Here is a 15593-nt window from a genome sequence, read left to right on the forward strand (position 1 = left end):
AGCAAAGCCAAAAGGTATCGCTTATGAGATTGTTTTTTTACCATGTTGTACACCAGTGTGGCCGCTGTTCAGCAGGGCTAAACATTAGAGATGAGGAGTGGGGTGGGGTAGATTGGAGTGGGGTAGACTGGGGTAGAGTGGAATAGGGTAAATTAGGGTAGAGTGGAGTGGGATAGATTGGCATAGAGTAGAGTGGGAGTTAAATGGAGGAGGGTGGATGCAGTAGATTAGAGTTGGATAAATTAGCATGGAAAATTGGAGTAAAGTAGATTGAATGGTGGTATTATTTGCAAAATGCATTTCTTTTTTTAACCGATCAAGTGATATCAATTGTATATTTTAATATAGCCTTAGAACCCGCCGTAGCGGGCTCTACCGGCTATTAAAGGCTCGCTCCACGCGTTAAATGCCCGAGCCGAAGGCGAGGGCATTTAACAAGGGAGAGGGACTTTAATAGCCGGTAGAGCCCGCTACGGCGGGTTCTAAGGCTATTAGAACATCCTGCCACACAGGGCAGAATGTTCTATCAAAAAAAAAAAAAAATCACGGAGCCCGAGGGGATTTAAATCCCCTCGGGCTCCGTGAGGCTTTGTTCACAGCTTTTGCTGTGAACAAAGCGAACATTGGAATGTTGGCGCTGCGGGCTTTTACCAGCCTGCAAAAGCCCTCAGCAGTCCATTGTCTTTAATGGACATGCCAACATTCCAATGTTCTAATACTGTTTATGTTTTTTGTTGACTAATAAATGACTTACAAACCTGAATTGAAGTAGATTGTAGTGGAGTGGGTAGATTTGGGTGGAATGGGTTAGATTTGAGTGAAATGGGGTAGAGTGGACTTGGATATATTTGGGTAAATTGTAGTGGAGTGAGGAGGGGTAGATTGGGGAAGAGTGGAGCACAGTGAATTAGGGTATCTTAGAATACGATAGACTGAACTCAGGTAGAATAGTGTGGGGTAGATTAGAGTGAGGTAGATTAAGGTGGAGTGTGGTAGATTACAGTGGAGTGACGTAGATTGGAGTAGGGTAGATTAGAGTGGGGTGGAGTGGAGTGGAATAGATTGGAGTGAGATAGATAGGAGTGGGGTAGATTGTGGTAGATTGGAGTGGAATGGGGTGGATTGGAGTGGAGTAGGTTGGAGTGGATATAGATAGAGTGGTGTGGGGAAGGTTACAATGGGGTAGGGTGGACTGGAGTGGATTAGACTGGAGTGTGGTAGATTGGGTTAGGGTTGAGTAGATTGGAGTGTACTGAAGTAGGCTGGAGTACACTGGTGTAGACTGGAGTGGAGTGGATTGGATGGGGTAGATTGGAGTGGGTTAGATTGGTGTGAAGTGGGGTAAAATAAACTGGAGAGGGGTGGAGTGGAGTGAATTTGGGTGAAGTAGATTAGACTGTACTGGAGTGCGGTTGATAGGAGTGGTATGTGGTAGAATGGATGAAGATGAGTGGGGTAGATTAGGTAGGGCAGAATGGAGTGTGGTTGATTGGGGTAATGTGAAGTATACTAGATGGGTGGACTGGAGTGGGGTAGAGTGGAGTGGGATGCAGTGTAGTTGGACAGATTTAATTATAGTCAAGACTGGAGTTGAGCGAGATAGATCAAGGAAGAGTGTAGTGTAGTGGGATAAATTTGGGTGGAGTGGGGTACATATGGTGGATTAGAATAGGGTAGATTGGAATTTAGAGGGGCAGATTGGAGTGGGGTGGGTTGAAAAAGGATGATTGAAGAGGGGTGGTTTGCAGTGGGGTAGATTGGAGTTGAGTGGGGTAGATTGGTCCTAGGTCAACTTTCTGATAGCCCTCAAGATGTCTTTAGCAAAGCAGACAACTATGCTGTCTGGTAGGCGGCTGTGACCTAAAAAGTGGCAAGCAAAATGATGAAGGAGTAAACCCAGATCTGTGACTGGGGGTGAGTGTTTGAAAAGTTTCAACACTTTGTCCATCATTTTATTTTGTGATATTGCCTTGTGCGCCCTAAGTGGCTAGGGTATGCCCAGACATGGGTCCCTTGCTTGCTGCACCACTGGATTCAAGCTAGCCTGGCTGATGAAGGGTGATACCTTGAAATTGATCTTAGGATGCTTGAGTCCGGTCCAGGGAGGACCTGGTTTGGCAGTTCAGCTGAAATGTTCCCACTGGGAGCAGGGTCAAGACTGATTTCCTTGTAGCTGGGTCCAAACTGGGGTGACGGGGCAAGCAAAATAACGATGGACTAAACCCAGATCTGTGACTGTGGATGAGTGTTTGAAAAGTTTCAGCACTCTGTCCATTATTTTATTTTGGGATAATGCCTTGCTGTTTCAGGACACCTGTGATACTTTTCATCCTTGGCGTGGTCTCCCTTAACTTTTTGCCTCTGTTTCCCAGGTTGTTGATGTGTGCTGGACTCTGTTTTTGCTCTTTTTGTTACTCTGGGCACTTTACCACTGCTAACAAGTGCTAAAGTGCAAGTGCTCCTTTACAAAATGTGTATGTAATTGGTTTATCCATGAATGGAATATTTGATTTATTACTAAGTCCCTAGTACAGTGCACTAGAGCTGCCCAGGGCCTGTAAACTAAATGCTACTAGTGGGCCTGCAGCACTGGTTGTGCCACCCAAAAAGTAGCTCTGTAATAATGTCTCAGACCTGCCACTGAAGTGTCTGTGTGTGCAGTTTTAATTGTAAATTCGACTTGGCAAGTGTATCCACTTGCCAGGCTAAACCTTCCCTTTTCTTTCATGTAAGGCACCCCTAAGGTAGGCCCTAGGTAGCCAGAAGGGCAGGGTAGGGTATGGTTAAGGTAGGACATATTGTAATGTGTTTTATATGTCCTGACAGTGAAATATTGCTAAATTCGTTTTTCACTGTTGCAAGGCCTGTCCGTCTCATAGGTTAATATGAGGGCTACCTTAAATATGATTCAAGTGTAGATTCCCTTTAGGAGCGGATGGACATGTGGAGTTTGGGGTCTCTGAGCTCACAATTTAAAAATACATCTTTTAATAAAGTTGATTTTAAGATTGTGTGTTTGAAATTGCCACTTTCAGAAAGTGAGCATTTTCTTGCTTATACCATTTCTGTGACTTTGCCTGTTTGTGTATTCCCTGTCTGGGTCAATTTGAGAGTTGGACTGGTTGCACCTCACACTAGACAGTGACATAAACACAAAGGGAGCTGGGGTGTAGTCTGCATATCCTGAAGAACCATCTATGCTGGGAGGGAGGGTAGGAGTGGTCACTCACACTTGAAAGGACTGTGCCTCCCTCACACAATGCACTCCCCAAGCCCCTGGTGAGTGTCTGAGGCCTGGCCTGGGCAAAGCAGGATTTCACATTCAAGGGAGACTTTGCTTTGAAGTAGGCCTACTTCAGAGGAGAAATTGGGTATAAGAAGGGCACCCAAAACCACAGACATTAGAACACTTCTGGAAACGAAAAGGAACCTCTGCCTGGAGAAGAGCTGAGGAAGAAGAGCTGTCCTTCCTGTGACTGTGCTTTGTGGAGCTATCCTGCAGTTGCTGCTTCTGCCAGAGTAAGAGGGCGAAGACTAGACTTTGTGTGCCTTCCATCTTGTGAAGATCTCCAAGGGCTTGATTTAGGGCTTGCCTCCTGTTGTTTGAAGTCTCAGGGACAGCAAAGACTCTGATCTGCGGCTGAAAAATTGGTTCGCTGGTGGCTTTGCGGCTGAAAATCAACACTTGCCTGCAACGCAACACAAAGATCGGAGCTGGGGAAACGACGCGCAGCATAGCTGATGGAGGCTGGTGAGATCACAACCCGCGCTGCGTGGTTTTTGGATCATCGTGCGGCTGGATTTCCGATGCAAACACCGCTGGGCATGTAAAAACGATACAAGGCCTGCCTGGACCCGAGAGCGCTGACCGGATTGAAACATCACTGTCCTGCGGAGAGAAGAAATGACGCGCCCCGACCTGACGAAAGGAGAAATGATGCAAGGTCTTGTACATGAGTGAAATCGACGCATTGCAAGCTCTTTTTGCGCACACTCACCCGTGCAGGGTTATTTTTGACGCGCCCAAGGTACATTTGCACGCTAACAGTGTTAGTGTTTGTTCAAAACTACATGAAGACTATTTTTGCTTTTTAATTGATAACTTGACTTGTGTATTATGGATTTTTGTTGTTTTGGTCTTGTTTTGTTTAGATAAATATTCTCTGTTTTTCAAAACCTGTGTTGCATCATTTTGTAGTGTTTTCATTAAGTTACTGTGTGTGTTGGTACACATACTTTACACCTAGCACTCTGAAGTTAAGCCTACTGCTCGTACCAAGCTACCAAGAGGGTAAGCAGGGGTTAGCTGAGGGTGATTCTCTTTTACCCTGACTAGAGTGAGGGTCCTTGCTTGGACAGGGGGTAACCTGACTGCCAACCAAAGACCTCATTTCTAGCAACACACCTCTATCAATTTTGAATGAACTACGATATTTCGCACCACAGTGGGGTCGTTCCTTAGCATTCATTTGTTAGAGTTCATTGTTACAGTTCATGGTGCGGTAATCTAAGAGGGCCACAGTGGGATATTGCTTGGTTGGCCAAGCACCACGTGACCATGATCATGTGCCTTTGAAAGTATAAGGAGTACACAGAGCATTAAGCTGACCGTGGGCTCCTAATGAGGCATTGTCCTTGCTCTCTCACAATCTGCAAGGCCTTAATTCTCCACCCAATGGCCCTTTCAGACTACTACAGTACTTGTAAGTAAATATTTTCAATTTGCATGAAAAAAATATACTATAGGGGCAGGAGTAAGAAAAGTGGGCAACTCCGTGAGCTGGAGATAAGCCAGTAATCAGGACCTAAGCAAGGCTTTGCTTACATAATAAGAACGTCTCATACTCCCAAATCAAATCCACAGGTAGAAAAACAACACTGAGAAAGCCTGCTGTGATATGCAAGATACACTGCTTTTTTCTAAAAGGTTCTCTTGGTAGAACAAGGGTACGTACTAAGAGCATGTTTTATTACTTAACTTATAAAGAGAATACATACACCCTTAGGTAGCTTGTCGTTAATCATACATGACAGGCCCAATGACAATATTAACCGTAGTGTTTGCTTTATTGACCTGAAAGACCATAAAGGGTATTATTGACTTTTAACAAATCATTCTTTCTAGGCTTTTGATAAGCTGAGTATATGTGATTTTGCACTTGATAAAATATTAAAAATGAAGGGATGGCTTTTTTGTGAAATACATATTTCGTCCTCTCAAGTCATTTTTCAAGAATAGTTGAAGATCAAAGATTCAGTCCACGATTTAACATCCTTTTTTGTCAAACTGCAGATTGTGCTAGAGCTGAAGGTAATCTTTCTGCAATCCACATCTGAGATAATCAGATAATATTTGCACCCCCTCGACCTGTGGCCTCGCGGATTATCAGGATCACAGAAACGCTCTGGTTCCACAAAAAATTAGCAAATACAATTACACCACTTTTCTGCTTATTAATTGGAAAGAGAAAAAATGCATTTGAATCGTGGCAAAACATTAAACACAAATGTTTTACAACATATTTCCTTGTAATTTAATTCGAATAATAAAAAATGTAGATTATATTGTTCTACTGTTCAAATGTGAAAATAAGACTAACCTTTACGCAAAATGAGTTTGTTCATTACTCATCACATAAGTAGGACAAAAGTGCAAAACTGTGATGTTATGTATTTTAAAAAAAAGTCATTGTGGATTATCTTTTCTTTTTTTTATATACAAGTAGAACAGTAGAACAGTACGTAATGCATGTTGACCAGCTTGCATTGATGCAAATAGTTTGCTATAATACATATTGGAGCAAACTCTGTTTGCCCCACTTTTTATTAGTAGAAGGAGCAAAATCATATGCTCTGTTTTCTGGATCACCTCAACATGCTCATTCCATGGCCCCGGAACCTCATTTTCAGACTACAGGCTCACATATCGTTCTGTATTTTATAAATGCACCTCTATACATAAACTGAGGAAACATGGTTCAGATGTAACATTTTTTGCAGACTTTATAAAAAATGTGAGAAAAAGAACTTTCTAAACCAGGCAATAAAAAAGACACTGCCACTTCTAAACAGCTGCAGTTTCTATTCTATTATATTGTTTCTTTTTAGCGCAATCACTCTAAGGTTTTATGGGGTTGCGGAGCTAAAATAGACAGGACTTGAGAAAATAATTCATTGTTGAAAAGGAACATTTTTAGTTCTTTTGGAAGATCGGTTTTGAAGGTCTCCCTCCTCCCACTCCCAGGTTCCTAGGGCTCGAGGTAAGTCATTCCTAAGTGCCAACATTTAGACAAGGGCAACTGCCCCATTCTCCACCATATCTTCTCTGGTAGTTACAGGAGGGACTAGTAAGAAGAGCACAAAGTCCATATGTGAGTTTAAAGACTTGGAGCCTGATGTATGAATTTTCCGTTCTCAAAAATTGGTCGAAATTTGCCCATCCACGTTTTACGACTGGAAAGAAATTTTGCAAACCAACTTATGTACTAATATCTCAGTTCACAAAATTCCAAATCATAGTGGATCGCTATCCAACTTACCTTATTCATATGTGTGAAGCAGATCACAAATTGAAACCCACTACGATTGGCTAGAGTTACAGGCATGGTGGCCTGCTAGGGTCAGCAGACCACCATATCTGTGATGGTTTTAAAGAAACCGATTTTTATTTTAATGCAGTGCATTTTCCTAAAAGGAATTCATAACATTTAAAAGGATGAAAAACTAAACTTTTTTTATGTTGTATGCAGCGTTACAATGAACCATTACCTATTCCTAAAAACAGTTTAGTCAACATTCTCAAAAAGAAAGAGGTTCCATGAGGACATAATTTTCCTGTTTGTGAATGAATTGGTGGTCTAATATTAAAGCTTATTACTGTATTTTTCTTGCAAACCATTAATACATATCTTAAGGAATTGGTATTTAGAAGCAATGCCCATAACATATTCCTACCTAATCACAATTCCTTAATGTTTACTGAACACATTTATCAATTAGGAAATCTTGTTTAGGGGTGGTCAGAACGCCACGAGATTCCACAGAATTCCATAAATGGGAAGAAAATATGCAGTTCGCACTGCTCGTATTGCAGTTTAGTGCTAGTAGTGTGAACAGCGCTGAAAATCAGTGCAAATTGCACCATGCGTTGGGCAAGAGCACACAGCCATTCCACTTGATTTTGCTGAAAGTCAGGTAGAAAACCTACTCGAACAGCACCATATCTACTCGAACAGCAGACCTCTGACCTTGACCACTCAGAAATGCCGGCAACTGCCCGCACTAGAAATGAGCGCTAGGGGATGTTAAATCACACCTGTGCTCGCCAGCTTGTTATTCTGGAGCCCAACAGGAGAAAAATTCCTCTTTAAGGCGATTGGCTGACTTTGGCAAGAACTCCACTTTAAAGAGTAAAACTGAATGGCCAAAATTCCACCAATTCATGTGAGCAGAATGCAATATTTTGTCTATGCCAAATCCTGTTCTAAATCATTAATTAGGTTAAAAATTGCAAACCCGCAAATTGACGGAGTCTGATAGTTTGCAACAATTAAAACACTCTGCACATCAGGATGATCAGGACTTAATTAGAGTTGAGCAGATACAGGATAGTTATCAAAAGTGGTGGATGTCCCAGAAGAGCTATTGTCATTGCATAGAGGACCAATACACAAAGTAAGATGGTCGATTTACCTGATGCTTTTTGGTGGAGCTCAAGCATCCGTTAAATGTTTAATTAGGCACAAAGGCCTCAACTGGAGAAAGATTACTGGAATTACTTTGAACAGTTGTGAGGGAAGCCTATGGAAAGCATGGCAGCAGGAACCTAATTCTCACAAACTAGGCACAACTTCATCTACCTTTTTTGTTGAGTTGGAGGTTGTTGTGAAGGTTAGAGACTGTGGATACTGAGGCTGCTATGATTCATACGAGACCCTACCAAAGCACTGACAAAAGATAAATTGTCAGCTACGTTAGGTCACTTTTTCGTGAAGGACTCGGAATTGCAAAAAAAATGTTAAAATGATGATAGCAACTGCATTTATTTGGGGGATCAAGGAAAACATCAGATCACAAACAGATTCAACAACATTAGGCAAGCATATATCTCCTTTTAACAGAATGGGAAGGGCCAAAATTCTCTATTGCCACAGTTTAGGCACCCTTTATTTGCTTGTAATGAGCTTCTACCAACTCTGGCTCATTCACACTTCAGTTACTAACCCATTGCCATGAACCTGAATGTGCTTGCACGCCTGTTCTTCATTTTCCTTACCTGTACCCTCATCCACGCTCTCATCAGACACATGTTCATCCTGATGGACCCACTCCCCATTGCACTTGAAAAAGATCTGGGTGGCAGGTAAGGCGCGGCAGTGGAGGCTGATTGGGTTGCTTTTGATGATGTAGGCATCGTCGGGCTCCATCTGAAAATGTGGCAGGGTCCCTGGTGCTGAAGGGAGAGAGTCTGGGAGGGATTCTCCATTTTCATTCCCTGTAGAAACCAAAAAATGAAACAAATTAAACTCTGTAAAGGTTATATTTTGTAGGATTTTCCTCACAATAAATATATAACTTAATTTTGTAATGCAGGAGTAAAATCTTCAGTTGATCAAACATTCTGATAGAGATTTTACGATTTCTCAAATGAGTGCTACTCTTTTGGGCATACTAGGAAAGATGAAAGACAAAGTAAAGTCTGGCAGCGGGTTGCCTCCTGGTAACGTGCAAACCTTTGCAATGGCCTCATTAACCTAAGAAGCGAACTTGCTAGAGGTTAGGTTTAAATAGTCAGTTAATAGTTGCTTATTTAGTAAACAATTTTCCGTAGGTAGTGATGACTAGAGTAGGCCTGACAGCCTATTTCAGTTTGTTTTACATGTGCCTACAAAAGAAGGATTACATTTCTTGTCATAAGGTTACAGAGTCTTTGGGAATATACAGGGGGTCTCAGGTTTAGTGTGGATAAGCTGGTAGTGTGAATAACTAAGTATGAGTGTTCTTCATGAGCTGACCTGGGACCCCTCTACATAGGCTTTTAACTGGTACACACAAAGTAAATTCGGTTGCACTGTGTTTGCAATGTGTTAGGCAAACGATGTCAGGTAAAACCACTGCTGAAACAAGCATCAACATCTGTCAGTACCACTACACTCTCATCACTCACTCTGTTCTTAGATCAATGAGAGAGCAGGCCTCGGGGAAATGGAACCAGGAACTTTTTGCCTCGAGTAATTTATGGAAAGTATAATTTCCTGCTCGAGTACCTAATCCCAATATATGATACAGAGTTCTGTTTCGAATGGGTCGAGCACTTCATTAAGCCTACACTTGTCAATTTTCAGCATCCTGTTGATGATCAAATGAGGCATCCCTGGGGGCTGAAGTGCTATAAATCCGAACAATGGAGAACACTGATGCGGAGTCTTTAAATGGGGAGGGTAACGGGGAGGAGGGGGGGGGCGTGTTCTGTAAGCAATGCCACTCTATCTTTTCACACGCAAGTGGGATCATTTAATGTCAGCTCATTTTCTTCCACAGAAAAACGCATTTAATTAAAAGCGGTTCATTGAATAGTAATGTTGTTGAACATTATAGAAAGAAAAATATAAGCACTAGAAATTTAAAGGCGGGGGGCCTAAACAGAAAGAAACATCATAAGACCCAACACACTCAACAATAAGCTCTGACGAAGCCAGTAGTTCTGGTATTCGTGTAGGCGATATGCAAATACATTTGCGGCTGTAATAATGGTAGTGGAGGTAATAGTACTTGTAATTATGTTGCTGGTGGCGATGTTGATGTTGACTTGTGATGGTAGAAAAGGTGGTGGTATTTTAATGGTTCATACTTGAGTCCTAAAAACACTTAATAAAGCATCATGTGGTTGAACAATACAAAACAGTTGCTTTCTGCATAAAATGCATGTAAGAGATAAAGAATTGCATATATGATCGTTCACCATATTTTTGAGATGTAAAATATTTCCTCATGTATTTCAAAACAAAACTAAAAGGAGGCGAAATGATATACCAAACAGCCAGTAGGTGAGGTGACAGAGTAATTCTCATCTGGGAGAAACCAAAGCCTGTGTATTTCGTTGACTTAATAACATTTGGTCTGCAGACAGCTCCTGTCCAGTCAGACAGCTTTGACATTCAGCCAGACCTAAAAACTACTGAAGTGTCAGACAAGGGATCTAGGGTAAGGCAATTTATTTAAAAAATCCAGGTTTCTATAGTGTGGGCCGCATTACTAAGATGATGAATTGCACTGAAAGCTAAACATGAGATGCAACAAATGTGTTTCCAGCCCTCGGAAATGACCTCTATGGGAAGTTATTATGCGCTGTTTTCTACAATAACCCCGATGGGGGACGTTTCAGACTTTGTGTACAGCTGTTGAAATGCCGAAAACCCGAACTGGAGCTGGAAGCAAAGGCAACTGCCTGTATCAGAGAAACATTCCAGTGCTACTTGCAGACCCCTTCCGCAATGCTCGCTGGTAAATTATGTGGGATAAAACAAATGTGTGCAGTTTAATTGCTGGAAATCTTGACAGTGTTATTTTACCCTTTAATCCTTCCGAAGTTGATAAAAATGATTGAGCTTTGTAATTCTGTGTAGCGCACAGGACTCTTAGTAATACTGCGTTCGGAAACAGCAGTGTTAAAGGGGCTAATTTACAAAATCTGCCTTACACATGAACTTCATTTACACGATTTAAGTGTGGCTGTGGGGGTGTTATTTCACTGAGTATTGTTTAATGATTTTCTTTACCATTAAAAGTATCTGTTTGGTACAATTCACTCGCCAGCAGGAACTATAGAGATGAAAGAAAATATGTATTCCTCGTTTTCAGTGCTTTAAATGGGCCGGTACTCTCTGGTACTGAGTACCGGCACCTTTTTATTTTGAGAGGGAGAGTACCGGCATATCTCAAGAAAAACGAAATACTTTTAATTGGAGAGTACCGGCACTTCTCAGAAACAAGCAGGTACTCTGGTACAGAGTACCTGCACTTCTATTTTTCCATTTAAAGCACTGCTTGTTTTCAAGTACATTACTCAGAGGATTTGACTTGTGTGGTCGTGAAATGCTGTACTTAGATTTATGGTGCTTCTTCTCTCTTCCTCTCTCACACTCTTTTACACACAGCGCTTTGAAAGGGTCGGTACCCACAGGCACGGAGTAGCAGCACTTTTTCATTTTTTTTTACCCTTTGAGTACCGGAACTTTCCTTCGGGCAAGATGAGTACAGGTTCTCATAGATGCCTTGCTTCGACATGGGCGATGTCGCGCTCAGCTCTACTGGGAAGCACGTCAGCACGTCAGCACGTCCTCTAGAGTGAGCGTTTCACAGAGGGGAGAACTCTGATCTGGGACTGTACTGATGCCGCTGTGGATGGTATGAGAGAAGGGGTGTAGCTGTGGGGTGTGCTCATTAGCCTTGAAACCTTCCCAGCCGCGCTAAATGGTGATTGTAAAACCTAATGGGCCTGCATTGTTCAGGGCAGTAGAGCTTATTGGCATGTCAATTGTTTTTCAAACCTGCAATTCACGCCCTTCAGCAATTTAAATTAAATGTGTTTGCTTGAAAGAAAATACCTGTCCCTTCTACACATTTCCTCAAAGACATACATGTGTATTTTTGAACGTTTTACAGGAAAGAATTTGATGATAATGCAATACGGTAACTCTATTCTGGCTTGCTTAGCTGATCACAACAGACTGCATATCACCCAGTCCAGGGTACAATGGCACTTTAATAACTCGGGTGGTTAATGCACTTGCTGGGAAGTTCTCTATGCCTTCTAATCAAAATTTCAACTCAGCATAAAATTGCATAGAAGTGCTCCTGGTGGGACTACGTGTCCCAGGAGTTTGTGGGGCCTTGGAAATGGACCTTTCTTTCACCCGCACCTGCTTTCACTTGCTGCCTCAACAGCGCTATATAGCGCACTTTCTGGTCCTGCAGCATGGGAGTGTTCCTGGCGGGACGTGTCTGAGGAGTCCGTGGAACCTTGTAGACAGACGGCCCTTTAAATCACCCGCACACGCCATTACTTGCTGCCTTCAACAACGCTATATGACACACTTTCTGGACCCGCAGCAGAGGAGTGTTCTTGGGGGCATATTTATACTCTATTGCACCAAATTAGCGTCATTTATTTGTACTCTAATTCGGTGCAAAACGAACTCCATATTTATACTTTGGTGCTAGACTTGTCTATCGCCAAATTTATGGAGTTAAAGTCATTTTCTGGAAGTGGAGATCTACCTTGCCTTAATGAGATGTAAGGTAGGCGTTCCCGTGCAAAAAATGACTCTATGGCCTTAACGCCATATTTAGGGGCATATTTATACTTTGCGGCATATTTATACTCTGTTTGCACCAAACTAGTGTCATTTTTTTTACTCTAATTCGGTGCAAAACTAACTCCATATTTACACTTTGGTGCTAGACCCGTCTAGCACCAAGGCCCTGATTTATACTTTTTTTGCGCCGCATTAATGTCATTTTTTTTCGCAAAAGTGGTGCAAACTTACAAAATATTGGCCCTTATTTATACTTTTTGCTGCAAAACTGCACTAACTCAGTTTTGCACCAAAAAGTTTAGCACCGGCTTGCACCATTTCTGTGCACCAGCCGGGCACCATATTTATGGAATGTTGCAAGCCGGTGCAAAGGGTAGGCTAGAGTAAAAAAAAAAATGACTTTAGTCGGGTGGGGCTGGCAGTATAGAAGAACAGGGTTTAGCACCAAAAAATTACTTTAGGCAGGTTAGAGTAAAAACAAAATGACTCTAACCAGATTAGCGTCATTTTATGGTGCTTAACCAACCATGCCACATGACTCGTGCTTTAGAAATGGCAGGAGTCACTCCCACCACCCCAATGGCCAGCACAGAGGACAAGGGTCCCCTGGGCATGGCCATTGCACCCTGTGTCATGTATGGGGGCCCATTTTAGGGCCCCATGTGGCACTTTCAAAAATAAAATGCAATCTTTGCAATAAAATGCAATAAAATGCGACCTTTGACCCTGTCACCAGGCAGGTCGCTCCCCCCATCTTCCACGCAGCCCCCTGTGGGTTGAACCTCCGTTGCCGCTTTTGCTGCCTGACTACTCGCTCCCTTTTTCTGTACCCCTGCGCTTGGCTTCTGTGCCACTTCGTTTTTTCATTCTGTGCCCCTGTGTTTTGCTTTCTGTACCCCTGTGCTCTGTTGTCCCTCTCCCCCTGTCTTTTCCCGCCGTTTTTTCCCCGGGTTTTTCCCCCAGGTTTTTCCCTTGCTGCTGAGCCCCTGCTGCCCCGCCCCCTTCACTCCCATTGGCCGCCCCGCTCCCACCTCCCAGCTGCTCCTCCCTCCCTCTGGCCTCATATGGAGGCACGCAGCAGTGGTAGAGAGCGACCTTTGACCCTGTCACCAGGCAGGTCGCCCCCTGTGGGTTGAACCTCCGTTGCCGCTTTTTCCGCCTGACTACTCGCTCCCTTTTTCTGTACCCCTGCGTTTGGCTTCTGTGCCACTTCGTTTTTTCATTCTGTGCCCCTGTGTTTTGCTTTCTGTACCCTGTGCTCTGTTGTCCCTCTCCCGCTGTCTTTTCCCGCCGTTTTTTTCCCCAGGTTTTTCCCCCGGGTTTTTCCCCGGGTTTTTCCCTTGCTGCTGAGCCCCTGCTGCCCTGCCCCCTTCACTCCCATTGGCCGCCCGCTCCCACCTCCTAGCTGCTCCTCCCTCCCTCTGCCCTCATATGGAGGCCACGAAGCGGTGGTAGAGAGCGACCTTTGACCCTGTCACCAGGCAGGTCGCTCCCCCCATCTGCCACGCAGCCCCCTGTGGGTTGAACCTCCGTTGCTGTTTTTTCCGCCTGACTACTCGCTCCCTTTTTCTGTACCCCTGCGTTTGGCTTCTGTGCCACTTCGTTTTTTCATTCTGTGCCCCTGTGTTTTGCTTTCTGTACCCTGTGCTCTGTTGTCCCTCTCCCGCTGTCTTTTCCCGCCGTTTTTTTCCCCAGGTTTTTCCCCTGGGTTTTTCCCCGTGTTTTTCCCTTGCTGCTGAGCCCCTGCTGCCCCGCCCCCTTCACTTTCATTGGCCGCCCCACTCCCACCTCCCAGCTGCTCCTCCCTCCCTCTGCCCTCATATGGAGGCCGCGAAGCGGGCGCACCCAGCGGGCACGCCGCTGGCGCCGAAGGCACGCCTAAGGCAAGCCTGTCTGTGCCCGTCTGCGCCTGGACCACACCCAGCACCAGAACCCCTGGAACCCGCACCCCCGCAACACCTGACTGCACTACGACGCAAGCACCCTCCACGCACTCAACACCAGACGAGACCACCCCTGCTACCGGGCCACCACGAAACGCACCCAGGGGCCTTTCACCTGCCGGAACTGCAGATTCACCAGCATCCAACCCTCCACACCACCAGCCAGAGAACCCTACCACCTCGCTGCATCCTCCTCAACACCCGCTCCGCTCGCAAGCACGCCATCGAACTTTGGGACCTCCTAGACTCCACCGCCCCCGACGTCGCCTTCCTGACAGAGACCTGGCTGAACGCCACCTCAGCACCAGACATCTCCATAGCCATCCCACAGGGCTACAAGATCTCCCGCAGAGACCGCACCAACGGAGTGGGAGGAGGAATCTCCATCATCCACAAAGACTCCATCAAAATCTCAACGAACACTGATGACACCCTCACCACCGCCGAGCACATGCACTTCTAGATCCACACCGACCCCAACACCACCCTCAGAGGAACTCTCATCTACAGACCTCCCGGACCCCGCCCACAGTTCAGTGACACCATCGCCGACCTCATCAGCACCCACGCCCTCGCTTACACGGACTACATCCTCCTCGGAGACCTGAACTTCCACCTCGAGAACAACAACGACGCCAACTCCACCGCCCTGATCGACAACCTTGCCAACCTCGGACTCAAACAGCTCGTAACGACACCCACTCACGCCGCTGGACACACGCTCGACCCCATCTTCTTCGCAAGCCCCCACGTCTCCTTCAACCACACCACTGAACCACACTGGACCGACCACAGATGCGTCCACTTCACCTTCAGAAAACCCACCACACACCACCGCACCCAACAGCTACCACGCCGCTGCTGGGGCAAGGTCACCGAGGACCAACTGACTACTGCCCTCGCCCTGAGACCACCCACCGACCCAGACACCGCCGCGACCAACCTCACACAGTGGACCAACGACTGTGCCAACACCCTCGCCCCTCTCAGGACCTTTACAACCAACCACACCAACAAGAAAGCTGCCTGGTTCACTGAGGACCTCCGGATCTCCAAGCACACCTGTCGGAAGCTGGAGAAGAAATGGCTCCACGACCGAACACCAGACAACCACACAGCCCTCAAGAGCGCCATCCGCAGACATCACCAACTCATCAGGATCGCCAAGAAGATCGCCTTCAAGGACCGCCTAGACAACAACGCACACAACATCAAGGAGCTCTTCAGCATCGTGAAAGAACTCTCCAACCCCAGCTCCATCACCAACGACATCCCGCCATCTCAAGACCTGTGCGACTCCCTGGCCACCTTCTTCCACTGCAAGATCACCGAC

The 15593-nt window shown here is 45.0% G+C and overlaps 1 protein-coding gene across 3 annotated transcripts in view; it reads right to left on the reverse strand.

Moving 5' to 3' along the window:
• The window catches only part of UNC5D (unc-5 netrin receptor D), a 1240412-nt gene that overhangs the window by 707888 nt on the left and 516931 nt on the right, over window positions 1-15593 (reverse strand). For all 3 annotated transcript variants that reach the window (XM_069213807.1, XM_069213806.1, XM_069213805.1), the window contains exon 2: window positions 8276-8494. In XM_069213807.1, coding sequence (XP_069069908.1) covers window positions 8276-8494 — 219 coding nt within the window. The remainder of the gene's footprint in view (window positions 1-8275; window positions 8495-15593) is intronic.

The sequence above is a fragment of the Pleurodeles waltl genome, chromosome 11 (assembly GCF_031143425.1).
Source record: "Pleurodeles waltl isolate 20211129_DDA chromosome 11, aPleWal1.hap1.20221129, whole genome shotgun sequence".
Classification (NCBI taxonomy): Eukaryota; Metazoa; Chordata; class Amphibia; order Caudata; family Salamandridae; genus Pleurodeles; species Pleurodeles waltl.